This window comes from Acinonyx jubatus, chromosome C2 (assembly GCF_027475565.1).
Source record: "Acinonyx jubatus isolate Ajub_Pintada_27869175 chromosome C2, VMU_Ajub_asm_v1.0, whole genome shotgun sequence".
NCBI lineage: Eukaryota > Metazoa > Chordata > Mammalia > Carnivora > Felidae > Acinonyx > Acinonyx jubatus.
Window position 1 is genome coordinate 147564571 of NC_069384.1, and position 18997 is coordinate 147583567.

The window sequence follows — 18997 nt, forward strand, 5'->3', positions numbered from 1 at the left end:
CGCGGGACAGAAGTCCAAGGCACGCCCCTCTCACCAGTCGCTTTCCTAAGCTGGACCCCAGTAACATTGGAGGAAGTTTCGGAAGGGGCTGAAGTTCGACCACACCATCCTTTCCTGGCTTTGGACTTCATATGGAGGAGCCTTCGGTGCATTCCGTTTTCCTAGAGCTCTTGCCGGTTGTTCTCTCTTGTACAGAGAGTGTTTTCCTCCAGTGGCGATTTCGATACCGTGGTGGTTTTCCCGCGAACAGTCCGCCTGGTCTCCGGGACGAGCTGAGAGAGTCTGGGTGGAAGCTGCGCTCATGTTCTGCGTGGCAGAGACTGTATACGCAGTCAGCTGACGCAGCTGGTGCTTCCTGCCCCGCCCCCCACCCCCTCGGGCATCCCTCTCTGCCAGCAAGCCGTGTTCTAGAAGAGGTTCGCTGTGTTTCCTGTTTTCCGATGAAGTATTTGTTTACAAGCACGTATTGGGTGACCTCATGTCGATGTGTTCCTTTCCACCCTTTGCATATTTCCTTAGAGCCTTGGGATGGGCCGTTTTTAAATATCTAAAATAAGAAATGATTTCAGATGACAGAGTCAGTGAGGCTCAAAGACCACTACATTCTTTCTGCCCTCGCACTTCTGACGCCAGACTCCCTTAAATTTTATGCCTTTGGGACACACCCGTCTTGCAGTAGCCAATTCCATGGTGTAGGTTAACATTATGCACAGCGCTCTTCAACAAAATAGTTCTTTGCTTACATTCAGCACAGGCCCCAATTTTCTTATGCCTTTGCGTCATTAGTGGTGTGATTTTTTTTTGCAAAGGGCAAAAGACTTTCATTTTGTCTTACGATCTCTTACATTTTTAGGGTGTTCCCAAGAAGCATCAGCTACCACCAAGACCTATTTTAATAATTTCCAATCTCATTAAACTTGATGATGCAAAGATGAAGGTATTCTTACCTTACTTGTTAGGGATCCATTAAATACATGAAAATATGGATTTTGATAAATATTCAAAGTTGCTGATTACTTTTAACACCAGGTTTTCAGTCCCAAGTCAGGAAATGTGATTCTTTACACACAGGTCGTCTTCCTGTGAAGTTAACCAGCGTTAAAGACCTGTGCCTTAGCTCCTGACTCAAATTAAGCTAACTTAAGACTCCACTCTTAATGAGTATATGTAATACTGTTGTGTCATGATTTAATTATCCGCTCTACTTGTCTTGCATAAGAACATTATTATGAAGAAATAATCGGGTGCTATCATTTAAAAAAAAGCACCTTTTAAAAATCCATTTAGAATTGTCCAGGTTTTGTTTCTCTCACTTGTATAACCAGCAGTTTCATATAAATATCAATTTACCTTTGTCGCCCTTTCTTTCACCTTCTACGTTAGAACTTTTCACCCTGGGGGCACCTGGGTGACTTAGTTAAGCGTCTGACTCTTTATTTCAGCTCAGGTCAAGAACTTACAGCTTTGTGGGTTCAAGCCCCGCATCCGGTTCTGTGCTGACAGCATGGAGCCTGCTTGGGATTCTTTCTCTCTCTCTCTCTCTCTCTCTGCCCCTCCCCGACTCTCTTTCTCTAAATAAATAAGTAAACTTCAGAAACAATTTTTCATCCTGCCTTAACTTCTTGGTCCCATGGAAATGAGCCATCATGTTGACTGTCCCTTTCCCCTCTAGCCATGACATTCCAGAGTCCCGGTCGTTTTTTACTGTTCGGTTTTTCCTTCCCTCTTTGTCTGAGTCTTCTTTTTTTAAAAAAAAAAAAATTTTTTAACGTTTATTTATTTTTGAGACAGAGAGAGACAGAGCATGAATGGGGGAGGGGCAGAGAGAGGGAGACACAGAATGGGAAGCAGGCTCCAGGCTCTGAGCCATTAGCCCAGAGCCCGACGCAGGGCTCGAACTCACGGACTGCGAGATCGTGACCTCAGCTGAAGTTGGACGCTTAACCGACTGAGCCACCCAGGCGCCCCTGTCTGAGTCTTCTTTATTTGCACCCCCTTCAAAGGATGAGTTAAAACAAAAGTTAATTAAACACGAAACTTTTTCTTTTCTTTCTTTTTTTTTCTACTATATGTAGTTAATTCTTTTCCGTAAACCTTCAAATCCATTCTCGTTATTAATACATACATCGCAGATATCTATCTTTAGGCAGTAAACTTCAAAGACCCAGAATTGGTTCTTTGTTTAGTAGATGATATGCGGCCACACAAGGGGACTTCCGTGGAGCGTGCGTGGAAGTGGAGGGGTGGCAGCGGAGGAGGGCTGAGCGACAAGCACCTTCAGAGCTGTATCCGGGTTGCTCCCCACGGCTCACTGTTCTGTGTCTTCATGGACAAGCAGGAAACCTCTAAAGACGCTTAAAGCAGGTGCACCGATTTGAAAAATACATCTCTCTATATATGAGTTTATATTTCTACATTTTCATGCCCTAAACAGAAAAGGAACCCCTAAAAAATGCCCCGAAGTCACTGTAGAGGTCCAGAAATGTACAGCCGGAAGGAACCCAGGATATCACATGAGACGCTCCTTCTGTGGCGCCAAGGCTTGGGATCCCCTCAGCACGACAGAGGGAAACAAAGAGCCAAGTGGCCAGTGGAAGGACCCTCAAGAGATTCAACAGGCCTCCGCGTGAGAGTAGATGGGGCGGCCTCTCAACTCCATTCACAAAAATAATTTTAGCAACGGTTCCTATAGGTTAAGCCTTCTCCAATTTGCAGCGCCTTTCACGGACCTCCAAGTTCAGCCCTCTTCACGTCACCATGGCAACACGCTTCTAATAAAGGAGGAGAGGGGAAGAAGCAATTTTGCAAACGTGACCTTTCCCTACCCTCAGTTTTGCCAGCGCGTGTGGGGTTTTTCCTGAGTTGTCCTGTCCTGCGAACTTGTATTCTCCTCTCAAGATCGTAACATCTTATAATAAATAGCCCCTGGTCGCTAAAATGAGAAAGCCAGGCCTGGAAGCATTAGTAACACAGCACGAAGTATTCCATTTAGATCGGGAATTCCCAAGTGCCGGTCCGTGGCCCAGCTGCTACGGAGTCCTGAAGACCCCAGAGCGGCCGAATCACAGTGTTCAGTCATGGTGCCCAGGAGCCGGAATCCTTAATGCTGCCTCCTCAGGAGCCACCAGGTTTGCCAATCCTGGTTTATTTCACACCGTGCCTGTCCTGAATAGCCAGCATCCCAACCCTGTCTCTATGTCCTGTGTCGCAAACAGATGGAAAGTGAAACAGCTCATATCTAACCCTGCGTGGATGACAGAAGGGAGCTGCAAGAACTGTCTTAGACCAAAATAAACATCATCATAAGACGGCACTATTCTTAGTTACCCTTAGGTAAGATAGGAAAGATTTCAGAATTAGAAGAAAAAAAAAATCCCAGACACCAAGACAAAGAAAGAGGAACGCAGGCCAAGGCTGGTGGCAACATCTACTGATTTCAGCTCTTTCCCCAAGCACACGCCCCACATAGAGCCCCCCGTTCGGATTGTGTATCTAACTTCTCTGCACCAAATTTTCTGGGATTTTTGGTGCATCCCCATTGAAGAGGATGTGGAGAGTCTCACAGTCACAGAAATGAGCAGGAACTACGGAGCGCATTTCTGTGAGCTCTGCGAATTCTCCTCTGCGAATGAGTGTCTTTGGAGGCCGTGTGCACCGTCGGGCTTTGCTGTTGTAGCATCAACTTCTGTGGATCCCACTGGCGATCAGTTTGTGGTTTGAAATTATCCGGCTTACACTTGTCTGTATGATTCCATTCAGTGAATTGATCCAAAATATCTCTGGATGGTGTTAAGCTAACTTAATATCAGGGGGAGCTGAGGGGCCCCCTCCTCCACACAGGCCCTTCCAGACTGCGGCAGTGACAGAGGGCGATGACATCTCTCTGATGTCTGAGATGGAACCTTCTAGAAAGATTCTTTCTCACGTTGCCTGGATTTGTCACGGCTGTGCTTAAGTTATTCAGAAGTGTGTTATCCACCTGCCTTCTGGATCTCCGTGCACAACGCTGTGCTTGAAAAATGTTTCAGAAATTCCAGATGAGATGACTAGAAAGTATGTTTAAAGATTGATTATAAAGTTAAAGGTTGGTGCCAACCTTGTTAAAGAAAGGATCTTAAACTCTCTTGCCTTGCCTACCATCTGGCCATCCAAGCAGCATAGTGCAGGCTTAGTCCTGGCTTCCAACCAAGACTGTCATTGGGAAGATGGGATGTTCTAAATACTGTCCTTTTGCACCACTGGTGTCATTATCCATGATGCAATCAAGTTAATTCTTGCTGGGACTTGACTGTCTTCGAGAATTTTTTTTTTTAAATCATGTGAACGATTGATTGGAATTGACAAATGTTGATATGGCCCCAGCTCAGGTTTGTAATGGATGGCTTTTGGGATAGATCAGCTTTGAAATGGAAATGTGGGTACATCTTTACGTTTTGTTTTATCTTATTTTATTTTTAAAAGCTATTTATTTTAACTGATAGAAAACTTGGAAAGACATTTAAGAGGAAAGAAAAACTATACCATAATCCCAGATAAATTGTTGGCTATAATTTTGGTGCATTTTCTTCTTTAATCATATGTCTACTCATTCTGTATTACTGCGTATTTATTGATCAGTTATTCCTTATAAGGCACTAAGGAACAATCTGAAGTTATTGAGAGTCAAACAGAGATGAGTGCAATTATTGGGGAACTCTCATTAAGTCCAAATGGGGAAAACAAAGTGTTAAGAAATTTGTCTCCAACAACTTCCGAAGTTGCACATTTGGCACCAATGTTGTGAGTGAGGAGGAAGGTGGAATGCAGAGAAAATGTTCATTTTTACTTTGAATCTGTAAAATGCTTAAGAAAATGTGTAGGTAAATATAGAAAAAGGAGAAACTGAGGGATCCTCAATGACTTTGTGACACTTTTGTTACCCTGGGGTTGGAGATGTGAACAGAAGACAAAAAGCCTAAGAATAACCGTAGGTAGACATTTTCCTTCATGTTTTTACTATTTTTTTTTTTAAAGATCAGGTTTTATTCTATAATTGCAGACATTATTAACCCAAGAACACTCCATTTTCTTTCGATAATTAGAGTAGATTAGCTGTCAAGAATCTGGGGACACATGCCCAGTTTGAATTGATTTGCCCAAATGGTGCTGCTCTCTTGACGAGTCCCTTACGTGCATCATTGCCCTGCCATTTCCTCAATTGTTGGCCCAAAGCAGCTCCCCGCCCCCAGGGAGACAGCCCTGCCTGATGCATTTGGAACTAACTAGGTCTCTTACCCTTAATGAATGGTTGCAGGCCTGACCCGCAGAGCTAACCGATACCTCAGGCAGTCTGAGGGTAACTCCCTTCTTTCACCCAAATGGCTACTGTGCCTGAAAGGGTGATAGCCCAAGAGCAGGGACCTGAGGCTGGTTCAGTGTTTTTGTGGGAGGTGTGTGTGTGTGTGTGTGTGTGTGTGTGTGTGTGTGTGTGTATACACACACATGTTACATGAGTAGACCCTTTAGTCTTTGGGAAACTGACATGGCAGGTGCTGGGCTCCAGAGCTCAGGGACACCGCCCCTTCGGCCCCCATCCCCCCCACTCCCAGACGGGCAGAGATGGGCCACTCCTCCTGGTATCCCTTTAGCCTCCTCACTCCTCCTTTCTTTCTGACCTCGGTAGCCACTGTGAGCATAACAGCAGGGCTTAGCAAAAGTCCAGAACCCCAGACTCCTTCCGTGGTCATGGGTGGACCAGAACTGCTGAAGGGAAATTGTGGGCATAAAAGTCCTTTAAGCCATGGAATTCTGGGGGCAGAGGGTTCTTTGGAGCTTTTAGGTGACTTGGGGGTGAACAGACGTCTTAGTCTGTGGCTTGGCTCTGGGCCTCTCACTCCGTAGTCTTTACCTTGATAATCACCTGCCTCTTAACAGAATCGTTGCTTGTCCCTGCCCAGCTCTGGTCCCTGAAGCCTCATTCCTGGATGGGTGTATAGAACAGTAGGAGAAAAGTTACACCGAACCTTAGTGGTTTTGCCTATGAGAACTGCCTAGGTAAGCATTGCCTGAGCAATCAGGATAGCTTGTGAGCAGTGGCCAGCCTTGGGAAATGTCCAAATGTGCTCCAATCGTCAGATAATTTATAAAACTCATAAAAAGAAGTCAGTATAGGGCCAGTTTCCCTGGGAAAGCAAAATCAAGATGCTTTGGGGTAGGGAGAAGCTGGCAGAAGTTGATTGAATGGAACAAGGGGGAAATAGGCATGTAGGGATTAGAGATGCAGAACGTCCTCGTGCTGGCCAGTTCTGATCTCTGACATTGACTCCAGTACGCTGAGTCCAGAAAGCTCAGCGACAGCAGGATTGTGAAATCTGTGGCAGGAAACAGCTCTTAGCTTCAGGGGAGAAACACATTTAACTGTCCAAAGAGGAAACACGGGGCCTGTGGAGGTAGGGCCAGTTAATGTGATATTAATCTGAAACGTCTTCATGCTCACACAAATTAGGGAACTTGAATTCTGGTGCTTATATTTTAATAATCCAGTATGTTTCTATATTTTTGTTCCCTAATGCAACACCATCTGTCAAATCTAATATCCTCTTACAGTGAATACCCTTTTTTGTGAAGAGCTCTATTTTTTCATTCAAATGGTTCAAAACCCTAACATATATATAAATAAAGGCATTTATTGGTATATTATGTTAGTGAAAACTAGGAAATAACCTAAACGTTCATCCATAGGGACCTATTATGTAAATGTTGGTCCATCTGTATAATAGAATACTATGCAGTTCTTAAAAATGTTGTGGTAGAACCATATCGTATTGATGGGAGAAGATGTTTATGGTACCAGGTTACACAACTGTGCTTATAATAATATCCCATTTTTGTGAATACTGAATAGACATGACTAAGTTTAGAAACAAGTCTATAAGGAATAGGCATCAAACCATTAATAGTGTATCCCTGGAAAGGTGAGAGCTATAGAGGAAAGATTCCATTCTCTTAGCCATGCTTGTATGTGTTCATGCCTAGCATTGGGTTTTTTATAGTGAGCATGGACTTTGTTGTTTTTTTTTTTTAGACTTCATATTTCGTTGAAACACCAGTGGAAAGAGAAAGATCACTAAAGGCACTAAATCCTATGATTTCCTTAAACTGGATTCACTGCTTGCCAGATAGAGCCAAAAAAGTTTAGAACATCTGAAGAAACAGAGATTTCAAAGGAGCCATCCTAGCCCATTGAAGTCCCTCCTTACCCTCTGTTTAAAAATTTGGACTGTTGCGGGGCACCTGAGTGGCTCAGTCGGCTGAGCCTCTGACTTCGGCTCGGGTCATGGTCTGGTGGTTCGTGAGGTGAGGCCCCGTGCCGGGCCGTGTGCTGACAGCTCGGAGCCTGGAGCCTGCTTCGGATTCTGTGTCTCCCTCTCTCTCTGCCCCTCCCCGTCTCACCCTCTCTCTGTCTCTCTCAAAAATAAATAAGCATTAAAAAATTAAAAAAAAAAGAAATTTGGACTGTTGATACACAGCAGCTTGGGTGGATCTCAGAAACATTGTGCTGAATGAAAGAGGCCAGTGTCCGGAAGTTACATACGGTATGATTCCATTTACCTGACACTCTCAGAACACCCTCCCTGTAGGGACAGCAGAGAGACATCACGGGTTACCAGGGTTTGGGAAAGAGGACAGCAGAGGGGGATCGTCTCTGGCGATGGAACCGTTCTGGATCAGGATGGTGGCAGGGGTGAACATGTAATTTTCATGCCAGAATTCGTAGAACAAACCACAGAAAAGTCCATTTCACTCCGTGTTAATTAAAACAGGTTTTCTTGAGCGGTAAAATAAAGGAACAGGGAACCGAGGAGGATTGTGTGTCTGACCCCACGGAAGAACTTGGCCATGGTCTTGCAATTGTTAGCACTGTATATTTGCTTCTCTGCAGGGCCTGCTGTCCTTGGCTGAGTCTCAGACGCAGGCCTCACCCTCACCTGTGTGCCCAGGGCACCAGTCCCTCCACCTGACACCTGTGAGGGATGGTCCCGTTTGTGTTCGAGCAAATCCCATATCGGGAAGCTCAGTACCTTTCACGACTTTATCTTGGATTTCCATGTATGCCTTCTATGGAACTTCGGCCCTCCAGCTTCCACCAAGGGAATCTCATGTTGCTCTCTGGCAATAAAATAAGGCCAACTCCAGAAGCATCTGTTTATTGCAGTCACATCTCTACTCTCTGAGGGTCTTACATCTGCTACGTTCCGCTCGTGAGACCCTCCAGCTTTCTGGTCTCTTTTGTCCGTAAATGCATCGGGCGGAAGTGGATGTGCTCCTCTGTCTGTGGTCTGGCAGGGGAGGACGGAGCCGGCCAGCTCTCCCGCTGACCCTGACACAGGCTTTCGGTCAATGGCACCGCTGGTCACACGGCCATTTCTAGAGGCCATATCCCTCTGTGGACTCAAAGTGTGCAAACAGCATCTTTTCACACCTGCTGCCATGGAGCCTCGTCCCGCCCATCGTATTCACGAGCAGGTGCTTCGGAATTGCACGTTTATCCTGCTCAGGTGTGTCTTCCTAGGGTGAGCATCCCAAACTATCCAGGATCCTCCAGGGTTCCACCATCTGGCACACCCACCGTCCTTGCCAGCCTCAGGCTCAGACATGCCCAGCCTCCATCTCTTGTCAGTATCGTCCCTCTTACTGAAAGACTTGAAGAAGGGAGATGCCTCAGCTCCATTTCTGCCCCATCACCTGTGATTCACCGGGAGAGCCGGTTCCACAGGAAAAGAAGGGCCAACGTGCCCTTGAGGTTTCCTCTGCCCATGTTCCTTTCTGAAAAGATTCTCTCGTGTTCCCAATATTGTCACTGTTTATATGTGACTGGTAATTGTATGCCTTGATAGGCTGCTTTAGGCTGGTGGGGCAGGACGGCGCCGCATAAACACAAGTTATCTTCCTAATTGGCATCATTGCATACTTCAGTGGGTCTGAAACCTCGAGGCCTTCTCTGGCACTAAAATGGGTGTGGAGTAGTGAAATTCCTACACATCTGGACGTCTTATTTCCATAATTGCTGCACTTGAAAGGTGACTACTGGCCTCTTCTAGAATGAAAAGGTGTTAATTATGTTAATAATTAGGAATTGTGAAGCAGCTTCTCTTAGTGAGTCCCGGAGGGGTGTGGGTTACAGAGACGACAGAGAAGACAGGTAGCCAGTGACCTGGTGCCGCTGTAACAGCAAATGGCCGTGAAGGGAAGTACAGACTCGACAAGGAAATGTGAGAAAAATGTGTAAAGGGAAAGCGGATTATAAGTGGTCATTGAGGCAATTTTTCGGCCTGACTAGAAAGTGCACTTGATATAATGAGCTAAGTTAAAGAGACCGGGGATTTGGCGCAGTTTGCTTCTGAACAAAGTGTTCTGTGGCCTTTGTCCGTCAAGATACCTTCTTAAACATTGCTAAAAATGGGAGGGTAAATGCAGCGACCACTGGATCATCCATATGCTTTCCTTCCTAGAAGCCACGGGTTTGTTTCCAAACCTCTTTTTTTCCCCCTCATTTCACCAAAAACTAAATTAAATAACTCATCCCGAAGCAATGTGCTGGTCTACCTTATCCAGAGGTTGGAAACACCAAGACAGAGATCCTAACATATAAATGCAATGTTATCAAACAGGGACCTGTGTTTTTTTTTTTAATTAATTAACTAATTGATTAATTTTAATTTTTTAAATTCACATCCAAGTTAGCAAATAGTGCAACAATGATTCCTTAATGCCCCTTACCCATTTAGCCCATCCCCCTCCCACAGCCCCTCCAGTAACCCTCTGTTTGTTCTCCATATTTAAGGGTCTCTTATGTGTTGTCCCCCTCCCTATTTTTATATTCTTCTTCTTCCCTTCCCTTATGTTCATCTGTTTTGTGTCTTAAAGTCCTCATATGAGTGAAGTCGTATGATATTTGTCTTTCTCTGATTTCACTTCGCATAATACCCTCTAGTTCCATCCACGTAGTTGCAAATGGCAAGATTTCGTTCTTTTTGATTGCTGAGTAATACTCCATTGTGTGTGTGTGTGTGCGTGCGTGCGTGCGTGCGTGTGCGCGTGTGCATGTTCTTTATCCATTCATCCATCGATGGACATTTGGGCTCTTTCCATACTTTGGCTATTGTGGATAGTGCTGCTATCAACATGGGGGTGCATGTGTCCCTTTGAAACAGCACACCTGTATCCCATGGATAAATGCCTAGTAATGCAGTTGCTGGGTTGTAGGGTAGTTCTGTTTTTAGTTTTTTGAGGAAGCTCCATACTGTTTTCCAGAGTGGCTGCACCAGTTTGCATTCCCACCAGCAGTGCAAAGAGATTCTCTTTCTCCACATCATTGGCAACATCGTTGTTGCCTGAGTTGTTAATGTTAGCCATTCTGACAGGTGTGGGGTGGTATCTCATTGTGGTTTTGATTTGTATTTCCCTGATGATGAGTGATGTTGAGCATTTTTTCACTGTCGGTTGGCCATCTGGATGTCTTCTCTGAAGAAGTGTCTATTCATGTCTTTTGCCCATTTCTTCACCGGATTATTTGTTTTTTGGGTGTTGAGTTTGATAAGTTCTTTATAGATTTTGGACACTAACCCTTTATCTGATATGTCGTCTGCAAATATCTTCTCCAATTCCGTTGGTTGCCTTTTAGTTTTGCTGATTATTTTTATTTATTTTTTAATGTTTATTTATTTTTGAGAGCGCGTACATGAGCAGGGGAGGGGCAGAGAAAGAGGGAGACACGGAATCTGAAGCAGGCTTCAGGCTCTGAGCTGTCAGCACAGAGGCTGACGCAGATCTTGAACTCATAAACCATGAGATCATGACCTGAGTTGAAGTTGGACGCTCAAGCGACTGAGCCACCCAGGCGCGCCACTGACCTGTTTTATAGAACTACTCCTAAACTACTTGGTCAAGAGACTGCATTCAATTTAGAGCCCTTACATAAAGTATTTGCCACCATGGTCTAGGGACCCTGCTCTTGATGGGCTGAGAAGGGGCTGGCCTCTGGGTCAGTGGTCCCTCTGGATGATAGTCTGGTGAATGGTACCCCTGTTTTCTATGTCCCTCCCAAAGCACCAGACACTGTCAAAGACGACCATTTCTAATAGGCCTTGACCTAGTTAAACTGTCCATTCTCACCAATCAGGGTAACATGACTTAGGGAGAGAGAAGAGAAACTTCATTACAAACAGCTCAAAACATCTGGAAAACAGACTTTGCACGTGACCATCAAAATACACATTTTGTGTGAGCTTTTCCTTTTATTCCAAAGCCCCCAAGCATGTATCCTATTGACTGTAAGCTTCTATTGCATTACGTCTGCCATTGACCTAATGTTTTTCTTTTTCCCCTTTCCAAACGGGAGATAGCATATAATACCATTCTACTACATGTGTAGTCTTGTGTATATCCAAGCATGTAAATGTAACTTTATTTAGCTTGCACTTAATACATTTCCCAACAACCGTAGGGTAATCTAGTTGAAGAGGAAAGCTGGGGACTGTAGCAGGCGGGCATTTCAATCACAGATTCTAAATTATGCTTCAGTTAATAATGAGATTCTTGCAGGAATTAGCTATGAACTTGTACCCGAGAATCGAATTTGAAGAGTTGTCCATGTTGATTTGTGAAGGGGACTGGTACTTCTCACGGTCAGAAGGCTGGGGATGGGCAGCCTGCAGAGAGAATGGGAGAACAGATCAGAGCAGTCTGTCCTCAGGGAGCCCATGCTGCACTCGGCGGGGGGAGGGCTGGAGCCCAGTCATCGTGTCCACGGATTTTCACTGGGCCATGACTAAGACCTGGCTTTATTTTATTACATATATAAATGCATTACTTTATGTTTATACAGATATATGCATATACACATGTGTGTGTGTATATATATATATATATATATATATATATACACACAGAGTTATGTATACATACAATATATGTTGTCCATTAAAACTTTTTTTTTAATGTTTACTTATTTTTGAGAGAGAAAGAGAGAGGCACAGTGCAAGCAGGAGAAGGGCAGAGACAGAGGGAGACACGGAATCTGAAGCAGGCTCCAGGCTCTGAGCTGTCAGCACAGAGCCCGATGCGGAACTCGAACTCACGAACCCCGAGATCATGCCCTGAGCTGAAGTCAGACACCCAACTGACTGAGCCACCCAAGAGCCCCTGATATCCATTTTTTATATACATACATATTATAAAATCCATTCTTTCATTAAAAACAGCTCTTTTAGTGCCAGGGGCTTCTCACATGCAATTTCTGTGTCCTGAAAACCATTTTCAACCCAAGACAATAACATAAATTCTAGAATTTACTGAATGGATAAGTATTTGCATTGAAAGTGTCTGCTTTGCATAATAATGTAAAATCTGATTTCTTCCTTATATTTAGTTAGAGTTTAACTCTTCTCTTTCTTCTAGGAAACCAATTAATAATTTATATTTAAGTATAAGTATTTTTTGAAAAGTTGGCTCAGCCCCTAGTCTGTCTAACTTGTACTTCGTCTTAATTCTTCAAGGTCCCCGGGACACCCCCACCTCCCGGACTTTCAGACGTCCTCACTTTTCTGAGTGACCTAACTGATACTGTCACTTTTTGAAAAGAGGGATTTACCTTGGGGCTTCTCGGGAAAATATCGCCGTCGCACTCATCTCATGGTCACCAGAGACTGAGAGACCAGTGTCAAGCCGTACTTTAATGAAAAGCGTATCACCCAAACCATCAGAAAATTGTAGGTTGTGCCAGGAAGAAATGAGGGGCATTCTCTCACCCCAACAAGTCCGACTGGTCCCTCCCAGTGCAGATGATCTCATTTGGCTGGGTAATTATCTCCTTTGGAAAGGTGATCATTTGTTTTTACTCTTGTGGTGCTAATTTTTTTTTCCAACCTAATATTTTGGTACAACACTTCTCCACGCAAGAGTGAAACATGCGTCGTTTGTCATGAGATGGTAGTTGGAAAACAAGAGAAGCCGAGGAGACCCCTCCTAGGATCATAATGTACAAGATGAAAGAGGAAAATGCCTTTATATGGCCCTCCAGGAGAGAAAGAGAAAAATACTGGCAGGGAGAGTCCCAGAGAGAGAGGGGCCCTTCGCCTTCTCAACCTTGGCTTTTGCTTGTGTCTTCCCCCATTGTTCTTTCCACTTTCCCAGTTTCCCCCTGTCTCTGTCAGCCCTCTGTCTGCTGAAGGAGTGGACACTCCCCTAACGGGCTCTTAATCCTCTGTACCTAATAGCGTTCCCGAGCCTGTCTTCTGTGATTCTTGAGTTCCTATGAACCTTTTCCTGTCTACTCTCCCTGCCAAATTAAGGCAGGGATGTTTTCTTACATGCCTTTGTATAGCTCTTGCATGGAGCAGGCCCTCAATAAATGCATTGACTTTAATACAGGATCTCATAAATGGAACAGATACTCAACCGTCCCCTCGCTCAGCGTAGCTGTCATATTCAGCGGAGGATTGATTAAGAACTATTGAATGATAGGTAGTGTAGTGACACTGGCTTGAAGACTCCTTCCCAGGGGCCAGGCCTGCATCTTCTTTGTGCCTCCTTGCGGCCCTAACACAGGGCGGGCTCACCAGAGTCTCAGAACCTGTTCCCTGAGTTGAAAGGCAGAGAACGGGCCGCCTTCTTCATGCTGCAGAGTACCTGCAATCTCAGTACCCCGAGCCTAGGCCGGGGTACCCCTCCGCCTTTGACACACCGTCTACAAGTGGGATTGGACTGGGGGAGGAGAGGGGCCCTCCCAGCAACCTCACAGGCGTCCTCGCCACCAGCCTGGCCCCCCTGGGCCATCGGCAGAGTCACGTGCCTGGGCGCGGGCTTCTCGGAGGTGAGCTCCTGGCTTGCCGGGGAAGACTTAATCTCCTGTAATACAGCAGTGTGAGACCACTACAGTTTTTAGTCGATCCTGTAAATCCTACTTAAGGAACATGTTCGTTGTTTGTCTTGTAGCTCAAGTTAAAGTTTCTTTCTCTAGATAGATGCACCGTGCCCGCTGTTTTTTGCTGTTGTAATTCAACTATAAGCTAAGCTATTTGTCGTTGTTTGTCTTCTCCCTCTCCACGCTCCACTCATGCACAGAGAGCTCTTTTGTGTTTGTATGTGTGTGTGTTTACTTTACACAAGTGATACTGTTCTTGTGAATGTGATCATGTTCTCTCTTTTTTTTTAACATTTCTTTTTTAACCTAACACTGTACTTGAAAGCCCCGTTCATGTTACTTTATGTACGTGTAGTTCTTTGCATCTGGAATATAGACCATACATGGGCATAACTTTATTTCAATAAGTCCTTGCAGATTGTTTGACAGAGTGGCTGTGCGGGGTTAATCCCCACAATGGCTCTGGAGGGTCCTTGGCTCCTGTGTATCCTTGTCAACGTTCAGTGTAATCTGCCTTTCTGTTTTCCAGGCATTCATACCCACTCTGGTGGGTGCAAGGTCATGTTTCACTGTAAATGCATTTTGCCTTTCTCTGCACACAAGTGCTTCTGTGAATTTTCTGTTCATATCCTTTGCCCATTCTCCTGTTGGTATTCCTGGCTGATTTGTCGATAGTCTAGGTATTTATATGTGGGTCTAAAGATGCCAAATAGTATCTCCACGCCTGGCATGTTTGTTGACTTTGCCTGTCCTGTCCTTCGCTGACCAGAAAAATATCAGCTGTTTGTCTTTGGTTTGTACCTTGAGAGCTTGGCTCGAGAAGGCTTCCTCTAATCCCTGGTCATAAAGATAACCTCCTACAGTGTGTTCTTTTCACCTTCATTTTCGAAATGTCACCCAATAAATCTCTGGCACACGTTTATTTCGGTTCCTTTAATGTTGAGTCAAGCACAGATCCTGAGTACAGATTTCATGTGTTTGTGACGTAGTCTAGTAAGCAGTACCTGCTGAGCATTTAGGATCGTTTGGCCGGAAGTAGGCATCCATCATTTCTTTTTCTGGTTGTTCTCAAACTTTGGTGTTTATGCGAATCCCCCAGGAGCTTTGCAGAGATGCAGATTCTTGATCCCTGCCAACTACCGTAAGTTCATTAGGTCTGGGGTGGGACTCTGGAATCTGCTTTTCATCCAGTTTGAGATGGTTCCCATGCAGGTGCTCTATGGCTAGCACTCGGGGATACTACCTTTCAGTGGGTCCAGTTGGGGCAGGTACATTACTTTAAGAAATAACAGCCGCAACAATCCAAATACAGGACTTTGAGCAAAGGGACAGCAATGGAAAATTTCCCTGCAACACCAGTCCAGCCTTTGTGGAGTAGGGGTGTCACTGGCTGGAGGTAGCAAAGCTTCTATCCCTAGGAGTTGTTGAATTTTTTGTACCCCTAGCTCTTTTCACACTAATGCTGACTTTCTAAAGGGCACTGGAGACTAGAAACGGTTTTTTAGAGACCATTACCACCCTCATTAACACCTCTCCTCTTCTTTTAAAGATGCCCCCTGAAGTAGTAATGGAAATGTGAGATCTTGGGAGAAAGCACCTTCCCAGGGTCCCAGTTTGCTGTATTATAAAGGAAGAAAAGTAAGAACCAGAAAGGTCTGGCAATTAAGACCCATGGACAGTTTCCGGGCTTTAAAAAAATGGCAGTAAGCTATAATTGCATTAAATTACTGAGCTTAAAACTTGTTCCAAAGCAGCCTCCATGGCTTATTTAAAGGCCGGACGTCTCAGGATCGATTCAGGAGCACATTCACGCTTGAGAAGGATTCTTGTCCAGGACGGAGGCAGGCAGAAGTTGTGCTCAGCGCTCAGCCTGGTTTGCGGGAGTGGGCAAGGTTAGTGGATGGTTCCCTTGGTCCCACAGACACTGGAGGAATTTATACCATGTGTGTGAGGTTGCCGGGGACCCAGCCACTCTCCTTGTTCTTGGAGAATGTGCTGGGATTCTCCCGGCTGCCTTGTATTAACACGTTCATCATTCTTACCAAGGTAGTACTAGTGAAACCCTCTGGATTCATATAGCTTGGTTTACACAGGACTTTCCCCTAGATTATCTCATAATAATAATGGCTGCTTTTTGTCCCGTGTCCGCAATGAGATGGATGCTTTACGTACATTACCCTGAATCCCCCTCAAGAAATCCGTGCTTCTATAGTTGGGGAGACAAATGCTCAAACCACTCAAATGTGTCACGTAACCAGTAAGCAGCATCTGGAACTCACAATTCAAGTAGCAGATTCTCTAGTCCTGTGCAGTGTGGTCAGTGATTTAAGGAAAATACAAGTTCATATTTGTTTTAACCCATAAACACTTAAAATATAGCATATTTATATCACTTCTGAGTTGTATTAAGTTATGAGAAACTTTTGTGTCTGTCTAGACAGAGAAACCACTGTGGATTCAGTGCATGAAAGGTTGGGCTCTACATGTATTATTCAACGACTCCTGCCCTTTCAGTTCCCGATTCCGTGATTTTGAGAGAGTTATCTAACCTATCTTCAGTTTCCAGATCTATTAATTGGGCAAAGTGGCAATGCCTATTTCATGTAGTTCTTGGGAGGCTTCTATGATGTAATACATATAAAAGGTTTGAAGGGCATCAGGCACATGGGAAACACCAATAAATGGTAGATGTTTAAAAAATAAATATGGTGGGGCACCTGGGTGGCTTAGTCAGTTAAGTGTCTGACTTCAGCTCAGGTCATGATCTCATGGTTCATGAGTTCCAGCGCCACATTGGGCTCTGTGGGGACAGCTCAGAGCGTGGAGCCTACTTCAGATTCTGTGTCTCCCTCTCTCTCTGCCCTGCCCCACTCGTGCTCTCTTTCTCTCTCAAAAATAAAGAAACTGAAAAAAAATAATTTAAAAAATAAATATGGTGATAAGATGGCATTTGCCATGGGAGATCGGAGATGTACTCATTTTGACCATGTACCAGGATGTATTTAGGCTAATAAAACGATACATGCAAAGACTTCTTCTCATTTTCTAGAACCTAGATTTTGAGAGAGCCAGACCTGCAGACTCTCCCTTTTGATCTGGCCTCTCCCAAAATTGACAACAGCTAAACACCTTGCTCATTCTGATGAGTTAGGGTAACCATGCACGTGTGGCACAAAAAGTGCTGTTAGGTCTTTCGAGCCATTGAGAGCTCTGTGGAAATGAGGTGGCCTGCAGTTCTTATGATGGAGACCGTCTGGTTGGCGGGATAAATTGCAGTCATGAACCCTTCCTCGCACTAGCCCACAGCACCCCCTCCCCAGAGGAGATGCCCTCAGACCAAAGAGAGAAACACAGCCTGCAGGGCCTTCCTCAAGGCTACCCCAGTCTCCGCACAGCCATTTAAAGTCGTCTCCAGGGCCATCTTGTACTGCCTTTTCTCCTGCACGTAAGTCAAATAAGAACCCCATCCTAGAAAGGATGCAAGAAATACCTTAACTCATGTTCACAGACCTGTCACAGCTAATGGTACCTTTTCAGACATAATCCTTTATTCCTCAAACTCCACCATCAGACGATCAGTGGTACAGACTCCTCCATTGTTCTGTTTAGGACGAAATTAACATGCTGGGAGTAAATGTTTTTAATGGATCTGTCATCTTCTGCCAGTTACGGTGACATCACTGATTAAGACCACTTCATTCCAAATGCCACCCGTTTTCTCTGTTAAGTCATGATTGGACACATGGTGTCCAAGTTGCAGTTCTAGATTGCTGTCCCCTCACAGAGGACACTGCTGATTGTCTGCTGCTGTCACTCTCAGGTGTCTCGAGTGACTGGCTGACCCTGTACATCAGGATTTCCCTCGGGGCACGCTACAAGCCCTGGACTTTTCTCTTCCTACCAACGCTCTGCATAGTACCCTTACTACGTAGAAGACTCTGGATAAATTGTTTTAGGATAGTGTTAGCTATGATCCAGAACAAAAGCTTTGTCTGTAGCATTTCTTCCAGCTCTCTGGTTTGCCTGTAAGTACTATTACGTTTATATTTAAGAAACTAAAGTTTTAAACTATGCCTGCTTACCGGATTTAAAACCAAACCCAAATACCCATTTTTATTAAAATACACAAGCAACCATTCTTTAACAACTAACCTAACAAACCCAGTTCAAACCTGTGTGGACTTCTTAAATTAGAATACCAAACTCGTTCTACAAAGTGAAATTCTACTTGAGACCTGTATTCTAAAAGTATCGTCTCCATTCTCTATGCCAGAGAAAATTCCACCGATTATAATTTACCAGTCATGAAATGGAAGAACTAAAACAAGGAGATTTTTTTCTGTCTTGTTTTTTTTTTTTTAACCTGTATTTGCCCCATTAGGGTTTTCTCGAGAGGTAAGATAAAGGGTTGAGAACAATTTTTTTCCTTTAAACTCATTAATATTTTACCTTAATCCCTGGGACAACAGCGTCGGATACACCCATTAGTTAAAGGGTCAATAAAACTGCATCCACAGGAGGAAGGAGGTCAGGTGATAGATTCCCTGCAGCACCTGTGAGTTAACAGTAGGCAGATATCAAAAGCGGTTGGCAGCAACTTTCCCAACCTGGGGACCTGAAAGTAAATCTTTCCTGTCTGTAATCACAGGAAGTTATTCTGGAGGGTGCCAGAGCCCTGGTTTGTGGTTTAGGCAGTGTTGCGGAATAAATCAGAACTCTGTAGAGTATTCCGGTAAATTTCTCCATCAGAATTACAGTTCTGGTCAGCATCAGCCATTTATGGTAAGGTCCCCCCTATATTAAAATTGATGGGATGTATATTTGACCGAGAAAAAAAATGGTTGTGTTTTGGTAAATCTATGTGTGCAGGAAGGGGGCTGACAGGCTGGAGCTGGGCTGTGTTCTCTTCTGTCATAGAAGCTTCACAAATCCTTATGTTGGATATTTTACCTTTATAAATAATCGGCCATGCGGGGACTAAAAAGTTATTAAGAAGTAAATTGGCAGTGTTTCAAAATCAGAAGAAATGAATTTGAATGGCTGAGAAAAGAGATGTTAACTGTCGATTTTACATGAAAATATTTAGTCATTCAA

At 44.4% G+C, this 18997-nt stretch overlaps 1 protein-coding gene across 11 annotated transcripts in view; it reads left to right on the forward strand.

Moving 5' to 3' along the window:
• The window catches only part of ULK4 (unc-51 like kinase 4), a 571462-nt gene that overhangs the window by 497426 nt on the left and 55039 nt on the right, over nt 1-18997 (forward strand). The window contains exon 36 of one of the 11 annotated variants that reach the window (XM_053221606.1): nt 7064-7450. The exons of the other annotated variants lie outside the window; for them this stretch is intronic. Coding sequence (XP_053077581.1) covers nt 7064-7177 — 114 coding nt within the window. The 3' untranslated portion in view covers nt 7178-7450. Of the gene's footprint in view, nt 1-7063; nt 7451-18997 lie in introns of those variants that run through there. 11 annotated transcript variants of the gene reach the window in all.